The 26,581-nt window shown below is 40.6% G+C and overlaps 1 protein-coding gene across 1 annotated transcript in view; it reads left to right on the top strand.

Annotated features, from left to right (window-relative positions):
- The first annotated feature begins 4,685 nt into the window (after positions 1 to 4,685).
- Positions 4,686 to 26,581, top strand: part of APH1B (aph-1 homolog B, gamma-secretase subunit) — a 34,025-nt gene continuing 12,129 nt past the window's right edge. The window contains exons 1-4 of the mRNA XM_041744450.1: positions 4,686 to 4,936; positions 6,236 to 6,406; positions 12,661 to 12,731; positions 13,992 to 14,114. Of these exons, the coding sequence (XP_041600384.1) occupies positions 4,824 to 4,936; positions 6,236 to 6,406; positions 12,661 to 12,731; positions 13,992 to 14,114 (478 nt within the window). The 5' untranslated portion in view covers positions 4,686 to 4,823. The remainder of the gene's footprint in view (positions 4,937 to 6,235; positions 6,407 to 12,660; positions 12,732 to 13,991; positions 14,115 to 26,581) is intronic.

Genomic DNA, 26,581 nt, shown 5'->3' with positions numbered 1-26,581 from the left:
GGATTCGATGTGGGATTCAATCCTGGACCCTGGGATCAGGCCCTGAGCCAAAGGCAGATGCTCAACCGCTGAACCACCCAGGAGTCCCATTTTTGCCAACTCCTAAGCAGAGACCTGAATGAATGAGTATTCTCCTTAACAAATTCTCACATATCTGGACTGGATGCCCTTCGCCCTTGCTGTATATTCTCATGGCATCCTGTATCCACCTGTCTGGCTTCCCGCTAGACCATAAGCTCCACGGAGACAGGAGCACATCTGTTTCTTGTGTATTCCCAGTGCCTAGCACTGTGCCTGATATTTTGTAAGCATTCAGCATGCATTTTGAATCAGTGAATAAATGGTTGAGTAAATATAAACCTAGGGGGATCCCTGGGTGGATCAGTGGTTTAGCGCCGCCTTCAGCCCAGGGTGTGATCCTAGAGACCCAGTATTGAGTCCCACATCAGGCTCCCTGCTTGGAGCCTGCTTCTCCCTCTGCCTGTATCTCTGCCTCTCTCACTCTCGCTCTCTGTGTGTCTCTCATGAATAAATAAATAAAATCTTTAAAAAAATAAAAAATAAAAAAATAAACCTATCAGCACTACCAGAAAACAAAGCTCAAGTGAATTCATTCATGTCTTGTGAATTACTTGTGGGTCTGTCAAAGCCTTATTTGATCAATTGCTAAAATATGATATTGCTTTTGTCTACCCACCCCGCCTCCTGACCCCCCTCCTCCCAGCTCCCCACATACACCCAATTCTGAGGAATTCTCAGAGGTCTACATCCAGATCTATTGCATATGCCAGCCTCCTCTGCCCCTCACCTCGTGGGGATTATTTATCTATTTATTTATTTGAGAGAGAGAGCGCGCGCACATGAGCAGGGGGAGGGACAGAGGGAGAGGGAGAATCTTAAGCTTAGCATGGAGCCTGATGTGGGGCTTGATCTTAAGACCCTGAGATCATGACCTGAGCCAAAATCGAGTCAATGCTTAACCGACTGAGCCACCCAGGTGCCCTACCTCTTAGGGATTTAACTTCATCACTTAGTACCTTATGTTTTCAAGTCTTGGAGGGAAGCTAATAGTAAGTACATAAAAACTTGGAGTCAATAGCACTGCTACTTAGCTTCAAACTCCTCTTGTAAACAGAATTGTTGAAGTCTGTGTAAAAGTGCTTTTTATCTTAAAGATTTTATTTATTCATAGAGATGCAGAGAGAGAGAGAGGCAGAGACAGAAACAGGCTCCACGCAGAGAGCCAGACGTGGGACTCGATCCGGGATCACGCCCTTGGCTGCAGGCGGCGCTAAACCGCTGCGCCACCAGGGCTGCCCTAAAAGTGCTTTTTAAACACTGCATTGTATAAATGTAAGGAAATGCATTGTATGCAATGCATTGTATAAATGTAAGGCAATTTGAAATTAGTTTTTTGGTAAATAACTATGAATGCTGATGATTATTTTATTGGTGAATTTGTCCATTTGATCTAGCTGCTTTCTTCTTTTCTATTCCAAAAGATATCGGTTAAAGATGTCTTTACTAACATGGGAGACAAACTCATTACATTTTACAGTACCTTTCCATTTTTTAACTAGATTTGAGGACTAAGAGTGAACTGAAACATGGTCAAGATACTATGAATACAAATTCTCCCAACTTCTAGTTTTGCATGTTGAGTTGCCTACTTCCAAAATATTTGAGGCAACTTTAACCAAGACAGATAGATCTAGTTACAATTAGGGTAATCAAATCATTAAAATAGGGATCAAAGGGACACCTGCGTGGCTCAACAGTTAAGCATCTGCCTTTGGCTCAGGGCGTGATCCCAGAGTCCTGGGATTGAGTCCCACATCGGGCTCCCTGCATGGAGCCTGCTTCTCCCTCTGCCTGTGTCTCTGCCTCTCTCATGAATAAATTAAAAAAAAAAAAAACTTAAATAAATAAATAGGGATCAAAGAATAAGTCATTTTCTGAAGTCATGGCAGTAATTATAATAACAAAAACCCAGAAGAATAGTTGCTACAATTGACTATTAAATTCATCTCTGAGCTTCTTGGGAGTCAAGATAAAGCCTGAATACGATGAGTTGGCACTCAGAGCTAAATATATGCATTTGTCAGGAGAAACAAAAATGTTTTCTAGCCCTGAACTCAAATAGTAAAGCATGGATCTGTGAAAGATATTGAACAGTGGTAATTAAAGTTTTATAAAATATGGAGGAAAAATGTAGATGGCCATTGTTGTATAAAATCTTAATTTATGCTAAGGACCTGAGTACATTATGCTTCTGTGAAGGCATTTCTGCTTGGAGCTGAAGTAATGGAATTGCATTTGATAACTTTGATTCAGGACAGAACCAAAAGAATCTATGTAGGGGTGAGTCTATCATTTTTGAACTGTTGTCTCAACCTAAGTTTCAATAGGTGCTTATATAAGACGTTTCAAAACGAAGTATTTTGTGAAGTAAATAGAAAATATATATGTCTGTTTTCAATGGGTGAAGATGAAATTTTACCATAAGAATTAAATGCTTGTATTATTTGAAGGCCCATTTTCAGAGATGAGATGAAAAACCTCTTCAGTCAGGTCCCAACTTTTGTCTCCTGGTGTTTGTCTTTTCAGTGTTGACTTCCAACAGTTTTATTCATGATAGACATTAAATAATGAATAGGAATGGCTAACACTTAAATAGTACTAACTGTGCAGGCACAATCTTCAAAATAACCCATGAGATACTATCATCATTCCTGCTAAAGGTGGAGAAAAGTCTTAGATGTGAATGATCAGGGTAACCTTCTGATTTTAATTTTTATTTATTTTTTAAAATTATTTATTTATTCATGAGACACAGAGAGCGACAGAGAGGCAGACATACAGGCAGAGGGAGAAGCAGGTTCCATGCAGGGAGCCCGACGTGGGACTTGATCCTAGGGACCCCAGGATCACGCCCTGGGCCAAAGGCAGGCGCTAAACCGCTGAGCCACCCAGGGATCTCTTGATTTTAATTTTTAAACCTCTCAGAGATTGTTAAATTAATATAGAATAGCAAATATTTGTAAGTTCCATTTTGTTAATTTTTTTAGCTGAACAGATATTTAGTGAGAAGCTTTCAGGTGCTGTGGAAACAGAGAAACAAAACTCCTGCCTTCCAAAAGCTTAGATTTTAATTGGCGACATAGATGAACAAGTGAAAACAAAAGGGAGATTTTATCGTTACTGTAGGATGGGTGATCGGAGAATGCCTCCAAAACTAACTTTTCGGGAGGCGCTTGGGTGGTTCAGTCAGTTAAGGGGGTTTGACTCTTGATTTCAGCTCAGGATCTGAGTTGTGGGGTTCACACCAGGCCCAGGAGCCTGCTTAAGATTCACTCTCTTCCTCTACCCCTATCCCCTCCCTAAACAAAACAAAACAAAACCCCTTTTCCGAAGGGGTGTGGGGAGGACACACAAAACAGCCCAGAGAAGGACAACCTCCTCCTTTACTCTTTCACACTTGCACTATTGTGAGTTGTCGCCTGGGTTGCCGCTATATGGGTGCTGTATATGACAAAGCACGAGGTTCCTGCAACTGTGCAAATGGCAAAATGTGCTCTAAAAAAGACAAGTTTATTTAGAAAAAAAATTAAAAATACAAAAGACAACTTTATTTAGATGTGTAATCCTTCTGTCCAGAGCTGTTTTTCTTTAGTTGATCTGGACTCTTTTACCTGTTCCGATTCCAAAGAGGGCTGAGGAACCTCGCCTCTCCCAGGTCCTCTCCCTGCAGGCACCGACGGCCTCACCAAAGTGCACCAGCGAGGGGTGATGCTAGTTGCCGAGGGTCCGGGGCTCCCCCACAGCCGCCACCCAACGCGGCCTCGGCCTCTGGGCGGCCCCACGCGCCAAGTGGGGCGGAGAGCCCGGCGATGAGGCCCCGCCCCGCCTCTCTCTCCACACCCCGCCCGCCCCACCCCGCCTCCCGCCTCCCGCCTCCCGCCCTCCCCCGCGCCCCGTCTCCGGCCCCGCCTCCAGCCTCCGGCATCCTCGGCCCCGCCGCGCTCGCCCCCGCCCCCGCCCCCGCCTCCAAGCCCCCGCCTCCAGCCCCCGCCTCCAGCCTCCTCCGCCCCGCCCAGCCCGCTCAGCCCCGCCTCCAGCATCCAGCCTCCCCCTGGCCCCTCCAGTCCTCCCGGCCGTGCCTCGCCTCGCCCCGCCCCGCCCAATCTCGTCTCCAGCCTCCTCCGCCCCGGCACCTCGGCCCCCTCGGCCGCGCCCCTCCACTCCTCTTCCACACCCCGCGGGCTCCGCCCCTTCCGCTCCAGCCCCCTCCCCGCGGTCCGTCCCGCCTCAAAGCCCCGCCTTCCCCGCCTTCCCCGCGGCGCTCCGCCCCGCTCCCTCCCGCCCCCTCTGCCCTCCGCCCCCCCCCGCCCCCTCGCCCCTCCTCCCCTTCCCGCCCCTCCTCCCCTTCCCGCCCCCTCCGCCCCTCCTCCCCCCTCCCGCCCCCTCCACCCCTCCCGCCCCCTCGCCCCTCCTCCCCTTCCCGCCCCCTCCTCCCCCCTCCCGCCCCCTCCGCCCCTCCTCCCCTCCTCCCCCTCCCGCCCCCTCCGCCGCGCTCCGCCCCGTCCCCGCCGTCTCCGCGGCGCCCCGCCCCCAGCGCCCCCACCGCCTCCCGCTCCCTCCGCCGCGCTCCGCCCCGTCCCCCCCGTCTCCGCGGCGCCCCGCCTCGCCCCCCAGCCCTCCCCAGCCCCCTCCTCCCGCCCCTCCGCCGCTCCCCGCCGGCGGCCCCGCGCCCCGCTCGGCTCCGTGGGCGCCCGGCGCAGCTCGCGTCCTCGCCAGGCCTCCGGGCCGGCCCCGCGGTCGCCATGACGGCGGCTGTGTTCTTCGGCTGCGCCTTCATTGCCTTCGGGCCCGCGCTGGCGCTTTACATCTTCACCATCGCCACCGAGCCGTTGCGCGTCATCTTCCTCATCATCGGGTGAGGCGGTTGCTCCGGGAAACCCGGACCCCGGAACCAGCTCCCCCCCCAGCGGCTCGACCTTGTCGGCTGTGGACGGGAGGAGGGTCGGGCGGGGAGAGCCGCGAGCCCGCCCCCGGCGCCCCTGGTCCTCCGAGGTCGGCGGGACCCCACGGGGCGGGCCGCGGGGCGCCGGACTGTGCGCCGAGGGGCTGCGGGTGGGCCCGAGTTGTGAAGCCATTAAAATTGTATCAAAAATCGTGGGTGAACTTAAATATTCGTGTTTTATTTTACGGAGGGGGTCCCTAGTTTCCCCCAGACTGTCACAGGCGTCTGTAATCAGTCCCAAAGGGGTTGCGAGCGCATTAGCACCTGGGGCTTGGGGGCCTAACAGCGCCCCTGCCCAGCCCCCCCTGCCCAGCCCTGCCGGGGTCAGCCGCAGCGCCATTCGGGGATTCGGGCTACGGATTTTTTGCTTTTAAAGCTCGCTAGGTGATCCAGGTGTACACCCAGAGGGTGGAAACCCCTGAAAACGGAAGCACCTGTCAGTACATCTCTGCAGGATCTTGGTAAATAGTGAACTCTGGCGGCGACTGTGGTCATAATCCCGGTTTTCACCCCTCTGGCAGCGTTTCCGGGGCTTCCCAGGGCCCCCTCCACCTTTGAGTCTTAGCGAGGAGAAACAGCCGTGGTAGGCCGGTGATAACCACCTTTTCTGAGCTGCTGCTGTACTGAAAGTGCTGCATCACAGGTGTCATTTGAAAACAAATGGAGATTTGGGCAAAAGGTTTGCAAAGCTTGTTGTTACAATCATTAAAATCCACAGGTATGAGGTACAAGCCAGGCCTGGAAAGCTCGCGTAGATTTCAACAGGTTTTCAACCTCTGAATTTTATGCTAATCACTGTGTTAATAGAGATGTGGATGTTTTGGGGGGGGGGAAGAGATATTTATATATGGATGGACAAAGCATTAAATAGGGAGAGTAGCAGCAAATAACCAAGTTTCCAGCCAGACAGTCCTTGGCAGATAGTCTGCAGGTGTACTTAGAAGCAGCAGGGCCCCTGGAAAAAAAAAAGGTTAGGAAAAACCTCACATTGCTTTTGGACTGCATGTTCATCTCACCAGGGAAAATGAACCATTAAGAACAATTAATCCAGGGGATCATTTATGAGGACTCCCCCCTCCGCTTTATTAAAGAGTCAGGAAATCTCTTCCTTCTCTAGTAAGGTTTGTTTTGTTTGTTTGTTTGTTTGTTTGTTTCACTTTTAAATCATTATTAATCCTATTCATTATGCTTTTTACCCCCTCTAATTTTCAGAGCTTTTTTCTGGTTGGTGTCTCTGCTGTTTTCCTCCCTTTTTTGGTTCGTGGCAAGAACCATTACTGCCAACAAAGATGGACCAATACAGAAATATCTGCTGATCTTGGGAGTGTTAGTCTCAGTCCTTATCCAAGAACTGTTTCGGTTTGTGTATTATAAACTTTTAAAGTAAGTTAAATGTTTGCGTTACCTTTTTTCCATTTATACTTGAATTAGATTTAGTAGTTTGAAACATTAATATAGTGTGGCATTTGAGAGTCTGTGCCTTCATACAGAGTTGAAAGTCAAGGGATTGTATAATTCCAGCCTGAAAATACAAGTATTTTTCTTAAGTTTATTTATTTTAGAGAGACTGTGTGCATGACGGGGGAGGGTGGTCAGGGGGAGAGAGAGAGAACCTGAACCAGATTCCCTGCCAAAGGAATGGAACTTGATCCCACAATGCTGAGATCATAACCTGAGCTGAAATCAAGAGTTGGGGGCTCAACCAACTGAACCACCCAGGTGCCTTGCAAATATTGAGTATTTTAGCTTATGGACATTTCTTCACTCATTCAAAAAATATTCTTGAGAATTTACTCACTGCCAGGCACTATCCTAGGCACTGGGGATACATGATGATTAAAAGATAATCTGTCTTCATGGAGATTATATTAGAGTGGAAAGAGAACACTGGATGAATAAGAAAATACATTATATGCTAGAAGATAATATGTGCCCTGCGGAAAAATAAGCTAGAGAAATAGTCACTGAAACAAGAAAAACGATTCTAGCTTAGAATTTATGTGTGCTTCTCTTTGCCATCAGTCTAAATAAATAATTCTTATGGAGATTATGCCTGCCATTATTTTGACTGCATTAAGGAAAAGCAGGAGTTTATTTTGTGATATTTCATATCTACAATAGAAAAATATATTTAAAAAGAAACCATGGTTCCCTTTTCAGGCCAGGAAGTAGGTCACCTGTAGGATCCATGAGGACCTCACATGAAACCACAGATTTGAAACACAGTTTGAACTTGGAACTATTTTCTTTCAGGCAGTCATGAGGTTGGCTTTGAGTACATAGTAAGGCTTAATAAAGTGATAAGTGTCCTTTTGTAATTCTGCAAATGAGATAATTAAGGCATACCACAAATTTCATACATTTTGCCAAGAGAAAACCTCAATAACATCTCTTGTAATAGGCTTCTGATAATTTGTTCTTGCCAGTATGCAGGGCCTTCTATATTTTTTACTTGCTGTGTTTAAAGATTTTATTTACTTATTTCACGAAGAGGGGAGGGGCAGAAAGAAGGATTCTTAAGCAGGCTCCCAGTTAGCGGATCCCACCTTGGGGCTCCGTCTCAGGACCCTGAGGTCATGACCTGAGCCAAAATCAAGAGTCACAGGCTTAATCGACTGAGCCACCCAGATGCCCCTACGTAGCACTTTTTTCTTTGTTAAAAGATTTGTTTTAGAGAGGGGGGTAAGGGGAAGAGGGGAAGAGAATCACAAGCAGACTCCATGCTGAGTGTAGATCTCTTGACCTTGAAATCATGACCTGAGCCAAAACCAAGAGTTGGATGTTTGACTGACTGAGCCACCCAGGCACCCCCTTACTTGTTGCTTTTAATAACAGGTATTGAAATTTAATAATGAAGTAATTTTAATTACAAATAGCAAATCAGGAAGCCAGTGCTTAGAAGCAAAAGTCTTAGGAAAGATTTAAAAATGAAATTCCGATTAATTTCTGGAAACGTTAAAGAGCAACAACCAAATATGAACAGTTAATTTAAGTTTCCACAGGAATACAATCCTTAACAGATGGACCATCTAGTCAGCTGTGGTTGAATGTTTCTGGTATGCAGCAGTTACTTTCATTCCAAAATTTTAACTGTAGAAGATATTAAGGTAATCAAAATCTTCCTTTTTCTGTCCTGTGCTCCACATAGCCAAAAGAAATCTCTTTTACATGGTTGTCATCTTGTGTCTTTCAAGGCTACACATACCTCATTTCTTCACCTGGCCCTCAGAAGACATAGATGTGGCTTCTAAACTTTTTCCCTCTCTATTCTTTTGTCAGTCAACGTGCTGCTTTTTGTTATTAACTGGAGTTTCCCTGGGCTTAGGATGCCCCACAGTAACCTGCTGTGGTCGAAGCAGTACAGAGAGCAGCGGCCTTTCCCACCCTTGCTTGGGCACTGTACTTTTTTTTTTTTTTAAGATTTTATTTATTTAAAAAAAAATATTTTATTTATTCATTAGAGACAGAGGTGGAGGGAGAAGCAGGCTCCCTGTGGGGAGCCCAATGCAGGACCTGATCCCAGGACCCCAGGATCACTAACTGAGTTGAAGGCAGATGCTCAACCACTGAGCCACCCAGGTGCCCCTGGGCACTGTACACTTATTTAGGCTCAGGTTGCACTGGTTTTTTCCTGTCGGCAATATCACTGGCTCATGTTGGTTTTGCATTTTCACATATGTTGGTTCTAATTTTGAGAGACCCAATTTTGAATAGATTTTCACAGTTTAGGGACATGGGTTTAATAACCCCTTAGGGGCACCTGGGTGGCTCAGTCGGCTAAGCATCTGCCTTCTGCTCAGATAATGATTTCAGGGTCCTGGGATTGAGCACGGTGTCAGGCTCCTTGCTCAGCTGGGGGTCTGCTTCTCCCCCTCCTCCCTGCTCATGTTTTCTCTAGCCTTCTCTGTCACTATCTCTGTCCCTCAAATAAATAAAATCTTAAAAATAACCCCTTAGGACTTTAGGTTCTAAAATCCAACTTATGTGGAACGACTAAATCTGCTGTTCTTTACCATCTGTTTTTTTTGTGTGTGTATTCTATCTAGAATTTGAATAGATCCTTTTATTGGTACTGTCCTACAGTTCTAAAGGACTACAAGCTGAACATAGGTTGCCATTTTTAATGAAGGTAGTGGGGAATTGGGGACATATGAGGAGGGAATTACAGGTCAATCAAGGCCCAGTAAGTTCAAAGAAGCCTCTTTGGCCTTCTAGGGAAACCATGTTTATTCCTCTGAACGGGCCTTTGGAAATTAGCAATCAGGTAATAGGACAAACCTTTGTTAACAGGTGTCTACTTGCCATTGCAAAATGTATCTTCACCAGGCCTTTGGATTATTGTATAGTATTTTTCTAGCAGGTTTCAGACATGTTGGATGTCATGTAGTTATATGTTAAAATAAGTTTATGAATTATTAAGATACCTTATTCATGACATAAATACGTTTAAGTTGCTCTCATATGCTGCACTACATTCAAATATAGAAACTTTGGTTTAATTAATATTTTAACTCTCCACTTCCAAAGTAGGTTTTCTTTAAAGTACTGCTGCAGTCATATTTTTTGCTATCTGAATTTGGTGCCAAGATTAAATGTGGACAATTTGTAGCACTTTTTTTACACACATGGAATTTAATCAAAATATCACTGCAATCTAATATAGATTTATCTCATGGGTCAGGCCTTGGGAACAGTACTTCATCTTGAAGAATGAATAAACAAATTGTAACTTTATGCCTAGCAAAGAGTTGTACTGTAAGAAACTGGCATGTAGCCATAAGTGATAGACGTTCCTATAGTAATTTCTTTAAAAATCCAAGTTATGGCTGCATACATTGCCTAAAACATACATTAAACATTTTTTGCCTTGGGACACCTGGGTGGCTCAGTTGGTTAAGCATCTGCTTTCAGCTCAGGTCATGATCCCAGAGTCCTAAGATCAAGCCCCATATCAGGCTCCCTGCTTAGCAGGGAGTCTGCTTCTCTCTCTGTCCCTCACCCTGCTTGTGCTTACAGTCTCTCTGTCTCAAATAAATAAAATCTTTAAAAAATATATTTTTTGGGGCAGCCTGGGTGGCTCAACGGTTTAGCGCTGCCTTCAGTCCAGGGCGTGATTCCAGAGACCTGAGATCCAGTCCCACATCAGGCTCCTTGCGTGGAGCTTGCTTCTCCCTCTGCCTGTGTCTCTGCCTTTCTCTCTCTGTGTAATGTAAATATGTTCTCTTCTCATTCTCTCATGAATAAATAAATAAAAAATCTTAAAAAAAAAATTTTTTTTTTGCTTGAATTGAAGCTTTTGTAATTTAATCCAGTTTTGTCTTATAATGCTGATACCATGTTTCCTTATTTTAGAAAATTTTCCATTTATAGAAAAACATTAAGGTAATCATTACTACAATATATTTTTTTTAGATTTTATTTATTTATTAGAGAGCATGAGCAAGGGTGGGGTGCAGAGGTGGTGGGAGAAGCAGACTCCCTGCTGAGCAGGGAGCCTGACACAGGGCTCCATCCCAGGACCCTGAGATCACAAACTGAGCCAAAGGCAGATGTTTAACCTACTAAGTCACCCAGGTGCCCCACAAAATTTATATTTTAAAAATTGGACTTTCTCTTCTTTGTTCTTGGAAAGAGTAACAAATGCTAACAGAGAATTTTCCACTTCAGTAAAATGGTCAAATTAAAAACACTGTCATCATCAATCATGTGTTCTATCCATCAGGAACATGGAAACTAATGGTGTTTTCTACTTTTTCATCCTAATGTTAGCATTGAGAACTCTTAATGTTGTAGACCTTCCCTCTCACAAACTTGCAACACAGAATGAGGAAGTTTATTAAACTTTTGAATTTATGTATTTCATACATTTGTGATAGCAGTACTTTGCTTTTAATCATTATTGAGCAGCTTATATAAAACAAATCCCCCCAAATTTGATTTTGTTGTACCATTATGTCCATTTGTTGATAGAGATTATTACTGCCATATATGTCTCTAAGCTTTAGTCTTTAACAACATTCCTATGACAGGTTATTTTATTTTATTTAGGAAAATGAAACATTTTAGTTGGTTACTGCTCCAGAGAAAGATGATATAGCCACTTAAGTTTTGACTAATGTCCTTCCTACCAAATCATACTTCTAAATGGAGAGCTCTGAAGTGGCAAATTGTTTCTTTCGAGTCTAGAAAAGCAAAAGGCCTTTTTCATTATATTTATTATTTTGACTGAATTCTGCATTGCTTTTATTTAAAGTAATCAATGATATTTATATATTTATGTAATTAATAGACCAACTATATTGAATATTCATACCTTGGAATTTAAATTAACACAATACTCAGAATGTAAATATGTTCTGGTTAATTTCCTACTGTTAGAGTTAACCTAGTTCATTTTGTTTCAGCACTTAGTGAAAACTCAATCTAAAGTATTTGGTTTCTTTATTGCTTTAACAAATATACCCTCTCGTAAATATAATGTAAATATCCTTTGAGTCAGGATCACTGTTGCAGAGTTTCTAGCCAACAAATAGTGACAATAGTAGAACTGACCGCCACACTTTGCATTCCTACTTAACACATCTGCATGGGAGCATGGACTCAAGTTTATGAATTGTTCACAACAGAAGTACAAATATGATCACTCTGAAGATATTTCTTATTGAACAGTATTCTAACATTTAATATAGATACTCATTTATCTCCTTTTCTGAGGGCAGCATTTTATTCTCCTCTGATTAATTCTCCCCTGAAGCCTGATTGGAATATGAAACAAATCTGTAGAATATTTTATCATCTGAAGGCCATATGATTACCCATATGAGGGCTCAGACGATGGGCATTCTAGGATTTAAGAGTAAGGAGAGATTAGCGATTACCAATCATTGGTAGAGGTGAATTCTTTGAGAAGCTGCTGACTCAATGAGACTTTGGAGAATGAGTATAACTTAAGTTCTATGCAGTGGAAGGTAAAAGAGAGAGTAGCAAAATAGCTATAGCCTCTGTGGAAGATAATACAAAGTACCAACAAACTGGGATTGAAGATATAGTACTCTGGAGAGAAAAATTTGAAGTGATAAGAGGCCGTAGGATATTGAATTAAATATTTACCGAGCTCAGAAAGTAGTCAGAACCATTGCTTTTTTTCTTACTAATTCAATCCCTGGTGGCTTGTTTACTTATGTTTTTCTTATTTTTTCTCTTCTATGTCAAAAGTCAGATAAAAGGCAAGAGTTGTGTGAAAATTTTAGTTGATTTTAGTTAATTGAAAAATTGCTGGGTTTTGTTTAAATGGATTTAATTTGATTTATTTTTTTAGGTTTTACTTTTATTCCAGTTATCATATAGGGTAATACTAGTTTCATTTCTATAATACAGTGATTCAACACTTCCGTACATCACCCAGTTCTCATCACAAGTGCACCCCATCACCTATTTAACCCATCTCCCCAGCCAGCTCTCCTGGGGTAACCATCCACTCTCTATAGTTAAAGTTATTTAAATATATTTTAGATGTAAAGTATAACCTGATCAGGAGCCTTAGTAAGTGTCTATATTTTGAAATATCTTGCATATTTTCCTGATATACTGCTTTCTCTCTAAAAAAAAAAAAAAAAAACTCTATGGTTTTATTTTAGAAAAGCCAGTGAGGGTTTGAAGAGTATAAACCCAGATGAGACAACACCTTCTATGCGGTTGCTAGCCTATGGTAAGTTGGAACTGCATGGTGTCATTAAGAGAAAAAAAACAGACTTGACATAAAAACCATTTTTATTTTTTGTATCTTTGTAGATTATTTTAAAAAATAGATTTACCCATTTGAGAGAGAGAGATAGTGTACAGGTGCACACATGCATCTGTGGGCAGGAGTGGAGGTTGAGGGGAGGAGCAGAGGGATAGGAAGAGAAAGAGAAGCTCCAGCAGACTCCTTGGCAGAGCACTGAGCTCAACATGGGGCTTGATCTCATGGACCCTGAGATTATGACCTGAGCTGAAATCAAGAGTTTAGAGACTTAACAGACTGAGACACCTAGGTGCCTCATCTTTGTAGATTTTAAATAGTATTTTATTTTTGCCTTTGCCTTTTGGTGTGCATTGTTTATTTCTAGCTTTCCAGGACCATTATGTAAAGGGAAGTAATTATAGGTGATCTATATGTCCATTAAATATTAACTAGGTTTGAAAGTTGAGTTTTTAATATGCATATACTCTAGTTAATAGTTTTTTTTTTAATTTTTATTATTATTTATTTATGATAGTCACAGAGAGAGAGAGGCAGAGACATAGGCAGAGGGAGAAGCAGGCTCCATGCACCGGGAGCCCGATGCGGGATTCGATCCCAGGTCTCCAGGATCGCGCCCTGGGCCAAAGGCAGGCACCGAACTGCTGCGCCACCCAGGGATCCCCTAGTTAATAGTTTTTGAGTGATATTACTGTTACATTCTCTGGGTGGTTACCATGACTTTGGCTGTAGTAGGACAACTTTTCATATTAATACAGTTAATACCTCTGCAGGTTTTTCTTTCAAAATTATGTTTTAAATATTAGATCTAGATCCCTAAATTGAATCACCCTAGTTTGACCCAGGGATTACTTTCTATGATACACAGTCATCCCTTTCAGTTCTACTTTTAAGCCCTCAAACTTAATTCTACAGACTGTTATCATAAACCAAAGCCAAAACTTCAGCATTGTGTCCTCAGTCTCACATATTGTTTCTGTGCCTTTCTAATAATTTTCTTTTTTCATTTCTTTGCTATATTCCACTGTCCATTTCCCTTACTTTTGCACTATCCCCTGTTTATCATTTAGCCAAGCACTTAACTTTCCTGAGCCAGCCTTCCACTACTTCTCCAATAGTCTCTGTGCCTTTTCCCCTTCAAAGTAGTATTCTCTAGTCCTTGGAAACTTGATTTGAAGAGAAATAATAGCATGAAAAGGGTCTAACAATGTATTTCTTCCTTTTTAGTTTCTGGCTTGGGCTTTGGAATCATGAGTGGAGTATTTGCTTTTGTAAATACCCTTTCCGACTCCTTGGGACCAGGCACAGTGGGCATTCATGGAGACTCTCCCCAGTTCTTCCTAAATTCAGGTATGTGCCTACTAGTTGTGAAGGTTCAGTCTTCGATCTCAATGATCATTTGTATAGGAGGTCTCTGGCTTAGGAATTTGAGTGAATATAAATTTATATGATACCTTCTAAAGGCAAAATACTATTAGACATCAGAAGTAAAGGGCATAGGAAAATAAAAATTTTGGTGAGAGTATTTTATAATTTTAGGGTGGAATTTAGCATATATTTTTTTATTTTACTATATTAATAGTGTTGTGTAGTTGATGTGTTATATGTGAATTTTTATAGGCTGTATGCTTTTTGATTTGTATTGGTTTGTATTTATCTTCAGTATGAGCCCTAGTGTTTAATTAGTCATCTTGGCCCCTTTTTGGGATAGGCAGTATAACTGAATTTTGAAATTGAGAGGAGAAAAAAATGCTTTCTAGTTTAATATAATGTTATGCATCTAAAATGTATATTTAATATATCATTTAAATAATAACCCATTTTCTCTTTTTCTTAAGAACTAGAACATTAACAGAGAACTTAGAGTCCCTTGTTTCTTTGTTTTTCCTCCATAGGTAACTAATGCTCTGATCTTGTGTTATTAATTCCCTAGGTTAACCAGGTTTGAAAACTAGGTTTTTAACATGTATACATGTTTTGTTTTGAAGGCAAAACATGAAACTTTTATTCTCATGAATGTATCTGAAAAAAATTAATGGTTTCCTGCTTTTGAATATTTAAAACTAAATCATGCTATATTCTTCAAAAAAAGAAGTTGAGAGGAAAAAAATGATAAAATAGATGAGTTGCCTTTTTTATACAAAGATGCAGTATAAAAGGACCAACTCCTTTCAAACTGCTTTTTCATTCACCAAGTAAAAACTGTCATCATGATGCAGTGATCATCCATTTGAGAGTTGGTAGTGTACATAATTAATGTAAAATTTCTCTTAAATTTTCAAGAGGAATCTTTAAAAATAGTATTAAGAAAATGCCACTGTATTTTTTATCTCCACAAGCTATATTATTAAATTAATTCACCCCATGTGCATATTCTATTAATTAAATATTATTTATTTAACACATATATTGAAGGAATTTCTGTCCTCAAGGAGCTTACCCTCTAGTAGAGAAAATAAGACCAAAAAAAAGTGAGTATTTTATTACAGTTTAAGGTAATAATAGAACCAGATATAGGAAGGTAAGTCAGATTTTAAAAACTGCTACAATAGTTTAGTCATCCTTCTTGTTATAGTGATCCTTAAACCCAGTAGACTCTTGCTCCTTATTTTAGTCCAAGCCTTGGAATCTCCTGTCTAGATGACTTCTACCAACCCTCAACTGGTTAGTCTTTCCTCAACACACTTTTCGTATGAATCTATCCTGTATGGAGTCTCCAAAATGATCTTCCCTGTACAAAAATGTGTAATGACTTTCAAAGGTTTCTCCTTTCTAAGAACTAAGTCAGGGCTCATTACATCTGGCTACAAGTTCATAGGTTGGAATTATTTAGTGGTTCCTCCAACAAAGCAAATTTTTTTCATTTTAAGCATTCCATAATTAGTACATTTCTGACAGGTTTTTTTGATGGATTATAATAAGTGTTAGGGTTTTTTTTAAGATTGTATTTATTTATTCATGAGAGACACACAGAGAGGCAGAGACATAGGCAGAGGGAGAAGCAGGCTCCCCGCAGTGGGCCTTCTGCAGAACTCGATCCCTGGACCCCAGGATTACACCCTGAGCAGAAGGCAGATGCTCAACTGCTAAACCACCCAGGCATCCTGAATATTAGGTTTTTATAATAAATGTAATGTTAATAGTTAACATCTATGAGAGTGCAATATAAATGAACGAAACATAATCAGAAGGGTACTACTGCTACAGTTTTCTATATTTTCTGGAAGTGGTCTATTATACTGCTACATGAGCAATTTTCTTTTGGTTCAAGTAGCATTCCCCTAATGGAATTTATTTTTTGGCTAGCTTCTTTCACTAGATGGTGCTAATTCCCTTTCATAAGACTAGCTTAAAATGATTCTTTTGGAAGAAAGTGAAAGAACAGTGTGCTAGCAGTTTGAGGGTTGTGTTTGCAGTTTCTTTAAATTCAAGGGAAAATTCATTATTCAAAAGAAAATAAAGTATTTTAATGTCTTTAGCTGTTAGGATGGCAGGCTGACCATGCTGTGAATATATATGTATACAGTTACTTTATAGTTAAAAAAATAGTTACTTTACCATATGCAAGAGTTTCTTATTTGTTGTAGCATCATTCTTTGGAGCATAAACTTTGAATTCTAAGTTTAAGAAATTACTTTTCATTGCATTTTAAAATAACCCCAAATTTATATATATATATAAATATATGTATATATTTGTGTTTGTTATATGTATTATTTATAACTGCTGTTGTTACCACTTATTTAGGCATGAGCTCATTTTTAATTTGTCAGTTATATCTGTAAGTTTATATGTTAGTTTAACATATTTCATTACAAATGCCTAAGTAGTAATCAGAATAAATAGGCCTATGGGGTCACTAATTAGTATATTTATGTTAGTATCAGAGATACACTGTGATACCTGTGTGTACATAGGTTTTTTTGTTACAGGTAGGCATAGTTTATAAATATGTATAAGTTTATTATTTGTAGTTGCATACCAGGCTGGCATTACCTTTTCTTAGTATCATTACCATTTATTATTAATGCTATATAAAGGCAAAATGTGGAAATTGGAGTCCTAAGTTCAAGTCTTATTCTGGTTCATTAATTTAGTATTTTGAGCAAGTCCATTTGATTGTTTAATCACTCATTCTACACATGAGTATTAGTGTTTTTTAGTAAACAGAAGTTATACCAAGCTATGACAATACAGTTTAGTTAATGCCTGAATTTTCCACTCATAGTGGGGAATAAAGACAAAGCTAATTATTATACAGTGTGATAAATGCTATGATGAGGAAGAGCCATGAGCTCACAAAAGTCAAGCTCTAACTCACACTCAGATGATATGGTGCTTCTCTTTTTGTAGTACTTTCTGCACTTGTAATTAATTGGTCAACTGTGTAGTTATTTATGTCTGTCTCTCCAAGCTGGATGCTAAGCCTTTTAAATGCAAGAACTGTGTTTTGTTCACTCCAGCACCTTTTGGAGTCCTTTAACACTACATGGTCTCAAATATCGATTGAAAAAATGAAAACTCTGCACAGCTTGTGGAGGAAGTGCTATTTGAGTAGAAACTGAAAGGATGAATAATAGTAAGGCAGGCAAAAGAAGGAGGTTGTCAGGGAGGAATGTTCCAGGTGGAGGGAAGAGGTGTTTCCCTTCTGGCCTAGAGGTAAGAAAGACATTGTTCCCTGAACAAAGGAAGTACTGGACTTCTGTCTACCCCTCAATTTCCTTATCTTTCAGGAAGAACAAAAGTAATACCTAGCTCAGAATTGTAATGAATTAAATGAAATTAATTTAGAGAGTATATATTTAAGTGATCTAATAAACTGTAAAATGGCCTAAAGAGAATTTGTTCTTATCGGGGTAGAGAATTCGGTTCTTAAAATTAAAAAACAGAATTTAGAGGATAATTTCTTTATGTGGAATCTGGATTTATCACTCTGAATTGCCTCTCTTATGCTTTAGAAGAAAAATATCTTTAACTAGTACTCAATAAGAAAGGTAGCTAATATTTTATTTTTAAAACTTCCCTAAATCAGGGACACCTGGGTGGCTCAGTGGATTGACTGACCCTTGATTTCAGCTCAGGTCATGATCTTAGGATCCTGAGCTCAAGCATCATGTTGTTGCCATCATAGTAGTAGTTGTTGGACTCCCTGCTGAGCAGGGAGTCTACTTGAGACTCTCTCACTCTCCTTTTGCCCCTCCCCCTGCTCATGTATGCGTGTGTGTGCGCGCATGCGCACTCTCTCTTTCTCAAATCTTAAAAAAACTTCCCCAAATCATTTCATTTACATTTTCTTGGCAGTGTTCCTGTCTAGGTAAGGTAAGCTTTTTAGCCACTCACTAGGAGAAATCAGTACCGGTCAGACCCCATGTGGAGTATCATGTTCAGTTCGGAGCATTGTGGTTTAACAGGAATACTGTAGAACTAAAATTGGTACAAAAGAACTTGTGAGTATGATGAAAGATCTAGAAACCATGTCTTAAGAGGGCTGATTGAAGGAAAAAGAATGTTGAACTTGAAGGAAAATAGGAGTAAGAGGAATATAGGATATTACATTTTTGTCCCAATTTGTCATTCCCTTTTATAGAATTATACATCCACATTCTTATATGGCTTCATGGTGGCCTGGATGTACTTCTCTGCCCCAAGATTGAACTCAGTTATGTGGCTTCAGTTGGTTAATTGGTGAATGTAAGGTAAATCAGAAGCTAAAATACCACTTGCATGGTTGGGTCTGTGCTTTTGAACTCTGGTCATGTGCCATGAGAACATGTCCTACATAGTTAATGCCCACTTGACCTTGACCTCAGAATGAACATGTATAGAGCAGACCTGTGTTGCAGCTGCAGTGAGGAGTCAAACCCACCTGTACCAGTAGCCTACAGCAGTGCTGCCCAGCCTGAGCCCAGCCTTAATCAGCCAAAGCACAGTCAACCTTTAGACCAATGAGCATGAGAATAAATCTTTGGTATTGTAACCCAGTGAGGTTTTTTTTCATTCATTCATTTTTTTCGCCACGATATTTTAAGTATAATCTTTATAATATGTCAAGTCTGTTACATGTTTAGACTTCTAAATGAAAGCTCTTTGTAGGCAAGATTACCTTGATTAACTACATTACTAATTCCAAAGTGGTAGAAAAAATATAACATCGGGATTCCTGGGTGGGTCAGTGGTTGAGCATTTGCCTTTGGCTCAAGGTGTGATCCCAATCCGGGGATCGAGTCCCACATCATCCTCCCTGTGAGGAGCCTGCTTCTTTCTCTGCCTATGTCTCTGCCTCTCTCTGTCTCTCATGAATAAATAAATAAAATCTTTTTTTTAAAAAAAAGAAAAAATATAACATCTATTAATGATACAAGAAAAACTTTTAACAGTAGAGCTTAATATGCAATTCTTATTCTTTTCTGAATGTATTAGAATCTTAATTTCTTATAATAAATTATCATAACTGCCACTGCTTATGACACAGGGGTATTCCATATGCTGAAGTATGTCATCAGTGTTGTCATCAAATATTTTTTCCATTTTGCATTTTCATTATATCAGTAGTGTAATGGTCTTTCCTTCAAGCTGCTCAAGTAACTGAGAATGGAAAATTATGTTGGATTGTCCTTTCATTAAATCTTGGCCAGTTAGAGACTAAGTAGCCTGGGATATGTTACCACTTACGCAAAGCACAGGTAGCCATCTTCACATAGCGTGCAAACAGGCAGCTCAGTGGATTGCTTCACTGAGTTTGGCTGAAAGAATGATTCAGTTTGTGGCTCTAGGACTTAGTGGCTCCTTCAAATATGTTCCAGGCCACATTCTGAGACCCTGCTATCTCCTTTGCCGCACAGCCAAATGGCCAGTGCCTGCTGACCCCTGCATGGCTCAGGCAGGCTGATACCTTCTGCTTCTCATTTCTCTTCAGGCCTTGTTTCTTCTTCACGTATGAGTCAGTCCTTATTTTCTTTATCCACTGCTGCCTTTAATTTTTGGTATTTTTGGGGATGCCTGGGTGGCTCAGTGATTGAGTGTTTGCCTTTGGCTCAGAGCGTGATTCCAGAGACCCGGGCTTGAGTCTCACATCGGGCTTCCTGAATGGAGCCTGCTTCTCCCTCTTCCTGTGTCTCTGCCTCTCTATGTGTGTGTCTCTCTCATGAATAAATAAATAAAATCTTAAAAAAACTACTTTTGGTGTTTTTTGTGTTTAGTTTCTTTTTTTTTTCCTAGAAAAACTCCCAGAGATATTTTTCATAACGATGAGCAGGGGCAGCCCAGGTGGCTCAGCGGTGTAGCACCGCCTTCGGCCCAGGGCCTGATCCTGGGGTCCCAGGATCGAGCCCTGCATCGGGCTCCCTGCATGGAGCCTGCTTCTCCCTCTGCCTGTGTCTCTGCCCCTCTCTCTCTCTCTCTCTCTCTGTCTCTCATGAATAAATAAAATATTAAAAAAAAAACTTTTGGCGTCATTTGTTACGCATCATTTTTGTGCCAATATCTGAGTAATACAGAGAATTACATTTTTAAAAAATGTGCCACATGTGGGGACAAAATAGTTGACTTGTGCTTCTTCAAAAGTCTTCCTAGGATCAACAAGCAGGAGTTGGAATAGGGTCTCTCAATGGCACTGTTGACATTTGAGATCAGATAATTCTTTGTTGGCAGGAGATAGAAAGATCTCTTGTATGTATTGTAGGGTGTTAGCATCTCTGGCTTCTACCAGATGCCAGAAGTACCCTACCCCCAGTTATGGCAACAAAAAATGTCTACAGATATTGACAAATGCTCCCTGGGGGCAAAATTGCCTCACTTGTGAATCACTGAGTTAGAAGGCAGATTTTGGTTGAGTTTGAGAAGGAACTTTCCCACAGTGACTGTTTTTTTTTTTTTCTTTTTAAGATTTTTTTTTTTAATTCATGAGAGACACAGAGAGAGAGAGAGGCAGAGACACAGGCAGAGGGAGAAGCAGGCTCCATGCAGGGAGCCTGATGTGGGACTCAATCACTGGACTCCAGGATCATGCTCAGGGCCAAAGGCAGGCACTAAACCACTGAGCCACCCAGGGACCCCCCCACAGAGACTGTTTTAATGAAGCAAGCTTCTAATCTGAATTTGAAGTGGAACCTGTGGGATATACTTTTTCATTGCATAAGGATTAGATTAAAAAACATCTAAGAGGCCAATGCTGACTCTCCAGAATGATGAATTAATCTGAAGAGGGAATTTCATCATTCTTTAACATTTGCTAGGGAGACTTTAAACAAAATCATATTTTTGGCAGTCTGTTCAACTCATGAACATACTTCTTTTTAATGTTAATGTTAATTTTTCTTTAAGTTCAATTTGCCAGCATATAGTATAACACCGAGTACTCATCACATCATGCGCCCTCCTTAATGCCTGTCACCCAGTTACCCTATCCCCCCAGCCACCTCCCCTTCTGTAATCCCTTTGTTTCCCAGAGTCAGAAGTCTCTCATGGTTTGTCTTCCTCTCTAAATTTTCCCCACTCAGTTTCGCCACTTCCCTTATGGTCCCTTTCGCTATTTATTATATTCCACATATGAGTGAAACCCTATGATAATGGTCTTTCTCCTATTTATGACTTATTTCACTCAGCATAATATCCTCTAGTTCCATCCACATTGACATAATTGATAGATATTCATCCTTTCTGATGGCTGAGTAATATTCCATTGTGTATTTTTTCTTTATCCATTCATTTGTCAAAGGACATCTCCACTCCTTCTACAGTTTGGGTATCATGGACATTGCTGCTATAACATTGGGGTACAGGTTTCCCATCATTTCACTACATCTATATCTTTGGGACAGATACCCAGTAGTTCAATTGCTGAGTCATAAGGTAGCTCTATTTTTAACTTCTTGAGGAACCTCCTCACTGTTTTCCAGAGTGGCTGCACCAGTTTGCATTCCTACCAACAGTGTAAGAGGTTCCCTTTTCTCCACATCCTTGCCAATATTTGTTATTTTCTATCTTGTTAATAGCCATTCTCATCAGTGTAAAATGGTATCTCATTGTGGTTTTGATTTGTATTTCCCCTATGACAAGTGATGTGGAACATTTTTTCATGTGCTTGTTGACCATGTGTAGGTTGTCTTTGGAGAAATGTCTGTTTATGTCTTCTGCCCATGTCTTGACTGGATTGTTTTTGGGTGTTGAGTTTGATAAATTCTTTACATATCTTGGATACTGGCTCTTGAACATACTTTAGAAGCATTTCCATAAATATGAAGTGATAAATGCTATTTAAACACCAGTAGTCATTCAGATTACTTTCAGAACACCTCCTTTATGATCTGGCTGGTATTAAAGGACAGTAATACATCTTTCTTATTGCTATGTACGTATGTATATGAGATGATTTTCAAAATGCCTCTTTTAAATCTTGGAGAATGTTATTTGATTAGGAATATATATACTTCTGTATTATAATAACTAGGTCACAGAATTGTCATGTTTTTTAAAGCAAGATTTTTTTTTTTAAGATTTTATTTATTAGGATGCCTGGGTGGCTCAGTAGTTGAGCATCTGCCTTTGGTTCAGGGCATTGATCCCGGGCTCCCTGCATGGAGCCTGCTTTTCCCTCTGCCTGTCTCTTAAAAAAAAAAACAAAAACCAATTTTATTAATTTATTCATGAGAGATACACAGAGGCAGAGACATAGGCAGAGGGAGAAGCAGGCTCCCTATAGGGAGCCTGATACAGGACTTGATCCCAGGACCTCAGCATCACGACCTGAACCAAAGGCAGAGGGCTCAACCACTGAGCCACCCAGGCATCCCTAAAGCAAGATTTTTAAGTCAAATCCCTATTATAGGAAAGGAATTTTCAAAAATATTTAGTTCTGTTGCTTGACTTCTACTTGAACTAGGTCATTGGAGATCTCTTAAGAATCCAGAGAATTTCTGCAGCAAAGAGGGACAGAGAAGAGTCCCTTACTTCACAGAACCTTGATACCCCAGACTATCTTCTTACTTGGAAAAAGGCGAGAAGCTCATTACTAATCACATCTGTCTCTAGGCAGTTGAGGCTAACCCTTGGCTTTGCAAAATCCTCCTCTGCCTGTTGCTACTACCACCCAGCAGCAGCCACTGGTGCTCTCTGGTATAGTTAGAAATTCTTTGAAGTTGTCAGAGAAAGCCAGATGTTAGCAGTTTCTGTACTGGTAGGATCCAGTGTTAGAATCAGTTGCTATTTTAGGCCATTGACAGAAAAGTAAATATCAGGAATAAGGGAGAGAGGGACGAGTGTGAAAATGAGGATGTTTATGAATCTGTGTACTAGAACATTTGGAGTATATTCAAGAAGGAGAAAAGAACCAAATAGTAAATATAGCTTCTTCTTCTTTTTTTTTTTTTTTTAAGACTTATTTATTGATTTGAGGGAGAGAGCATAGCAAGAGGGGCAGGAGAGAGAGAGAAAGAGAGAATCCCAACTGCAGACTCCCTGCTGAGTGTGGAGCTCAATGTGGGGCTCCATCCCAGGACTCGGGGATCATGAACTGAGCCAAAATCAAGAGTTGGATGCTTGCTCAACTGACTGAGCCACCCAGGTGCCTCTAAATGTAACCTCTTAAAGATAACTCTGAAACATTTTGCTTAGAAATAGGTTGAAACAAACGTTCTTTACCAAGAGAATTTGACTTAAAAGATTGTTGGACATCCATTATCAAACTGGCAGCTGCAAATTCATAAACATATATACAATAATTGTTAGAACTATTTTTCCCTTTCCCTCCCTCCCTCCCTGAGAGAGAGAGAGAGAGAAGCGCGCACACATGGGGGCTGGGGGCAGAAGGAGAGAGAGAGAATCATGAGCAGGCTCCATATGCCTGTTGTGGGGCTCGATCCCATGACCCTGAGATCATGACCTGAGCTGAAATCAAGAGTCAAATGTTTGAGCCACCCAGGTCCCCAATTTGAATTGTTCAGATTTCTGATAAGTGTTCCAAATCACTAAAAATTATGGAAGCTCCTTTAAAAATCTGGATTATAAATGAATCATGATATTTTTATTAGTTCAGGGAGATTTTTCTACTTTTATAAATATTAGAACAAAGCAAATTTCAGAGTTAGATTTACTGAAGGACTTTTAGAATTTTATAGTTAGGAACACGAAATGAGAAAGTTTTAGTCATTAAAAGATAATATCCTAGAGGTACTATTAGCGAATCTTCATTTCTAGTGGAAATTAATTCTATTTACTAGAGAAAAGTATCAAAATAGTATGCATGTATCTCTAGCTACCTGTATGTGGCCCAATAGATATTCTGGTCTCAGTTTCTCTTGGACCTCTGACCAGTTGCAGACGGAATAAACAATGAATTCCAGTATCCTAAATAGCACATTGTAATAATAAAGGCTTATGATGACACGGAAGGCAGCCAGAAACTAATGCCAGCTGAATAAATAAGCAGTCAAGTAAGCACATAGAGTGTTTTAACAAATGTCTGAGAGATCCCTTTTGGATGCTGTTAATAAAACAGTAAACTGAAAGGATGAGGCAAAGTTCCTTGAGATTGTATTTTATGCACTGTGGTAGCCCCAGTGCCAGGAACAGTACCTGCCCATGATGGACATCGAATAAGTACTTGTATGGATTAAGGAAAGAGGGGAGGAAGAAAATAAATTTAAAAGGTAATACAGGTCAGAGGAAGAAATAATCTGTAAGAGTGAAGAAGAGTACATTTTAAAAAGCATACTACCCAGGAAGCTGGGATAAATGTGATATTGCTTGCTGCTTTGCCTTGCTTTCCTGCCTGACCGTATAAGTCACTGAAGGCCTTGCTGTAGTCATCTTTGAATCAGGAGACTATAGCACATAATAGTATCATTTATTGAAAAGCTGTGGTTTACAAAACACTGTTCCTCACTGCAACAGCCCTATGAGATATTATTGTCCCTATTTTAGAAATAAAGGAAACAGAAGGCAAAGGAGGTTAAATAGTTTGCCCACAGACACACCGTGGAGCTGGCATTCCATCTCGGGACTGTGTGACTCCTGAGCTCCTGTACAGAGTCTTCAGGCCAGTCTATCCAGGTGCTCAATAAATGTGTGCTGAGTGTTTTTAAAAAATGAAGAGTAGGTGTCAGAATTCACCAAGGAGATGGCATTAAGCTAGATATTAAAGTAAGATTTGGATGTGGTGAAATGGCAGGGAAGTGCTGTGTATTCAGGAAAAAGGGACAATCAGTTAAAAAAGTAAAAACAGAGACATAGGATATAAGAGTTCTGGTTTTCTGCTGTATAGGCTATATTTGAAGATTAGTAAAGGATGATAATATAGGTCTAGGATATAGAGGGCCTTGTGTGGTAATCAGATATTTAGACTTTACTTTGGATACAATATCAGTCCTTCAAAGATTTTTTTTTTTTTTTTTTTAGCAGGAAAGTACCTTACATCATTTGAGTTTTAGTCTACTGTCATCCCAAATATATATTTTAAAATTTCTCCTCTATTTAAGGTATTTGCCATGATTTACTGAAATGATGGCACGCTGTCACTAGATAGAAAAACTTGCTTTGCTCCAACCACAGTAGTTATGTCCTTTTAATATTGTTTTTGGATGTTTTGGATTTTGTATAAATAGGGATTTTCCCACAGTATGCTTTCTTACCTACTCAGCATTATATTCTTGAGATCATTTATATTAAGGATCATACAGTGTACCATTGTATGAATACACCACAAGTTAGGCATTCTGGTAATGATGGAAATTATTTGTTTCAGCAGTGGTTCTCAGATTTGACCATACATCAGAATCCCCTGCAGGGCTATTTTTTTTAAAGATTTTATTTATTTATTCATGAAAATACACTGAGAGGAGAGAGAGAGAGAGAGAGAGAGGGGGGGGGGGCAGAAACACAGGCAGAGGGAGAAGCAGGCTCCATGCAGGGAGCCTGACGTGGGGGGACTCCATCCCGGGTCTCCAGGATCACACCCTGGGCAGCAGGCGGCGCTAAACCGCTGAGCCATCAGGGCTGCCCATCCTGCAGGGCTATTTAAACACATGTTGCTAGGCTCATTTTCTGATTCAGGAGGTCTAAGGGTCCCAAGAATTTGCATTCCTAACAAGTTCTCAGGTACTAGTGATCTATTAATCCAGGAACTAACTGCTTCAAAATATAGATCTAGCTGTGGAATTGTTGGAGTGAAATACATATTTTCAACTTTACTAGGTAATGCTGAATTGATTTTCTATCTGCAGTGTGAAAGAGAATTATCAGACTTGAATTTTTGTCAGATTGGTGGGTGTTAATTGTATTTTATTTTGTGGCTGAAAAGGAAAAGTGATTTGCCTTTTTTTTATCTTAAAACTTTCAGAATATGTGGGACTTGCCCTTTTTAAATGTTTCCAGGGCACAGGAGACACACACACACACACACACACACACACACACACACAACTATTCCACAGAAAAACCTGAGTGTGCTGATCAAATTCAGTTTCAGTTGCTTAAGAATCTAAGAGAATTATTGCAATTTTTAATATTTTTATTCTTCCATTGGCATTTTTTATAAGAAAAGGAGAGAATACAGGAGAAATTCCACTTTAGTGAGCAGACTGGTTTAAATTGAAGGTAGTCCATTTAATTGAGGAAAGTGCAGAAGGCTAATTTGGAAAGATCTGATTAGATACCACACTAGTTGTATTTCCTTCCTCAAACTTTTTGAAAGCCAGATCCAAACTGACTTTAGATTTAACAAGTTCACATTTAGATGAGAAGGTGCTGCAGAGCTGACCCCCTTGTTAAGAAGTATTGCTTCCCAAGGTACCATTTGAGCAAATGTATGTCCTAGTTCTGAC

This window comes from Vulpes lagopus, chromosome 2 (genome assembly GCF_018345385.1).
Source record: "Vulpes lagopus strain Blue_001 chromosome 2, ASM1834538v1, whole genome shotgun sequence".
Lineage (NCBI taxonomy): Eukaryota > Metazoa > Chordata > Mammalia > Carnivora > Canidae > Vulpes > Vulpes lagopus.
The sequence above is the reverse complement of the archived record's forward strand: the minus strand, read 5'-3'. Positions and strand labels throughout refer to the sequence as shown.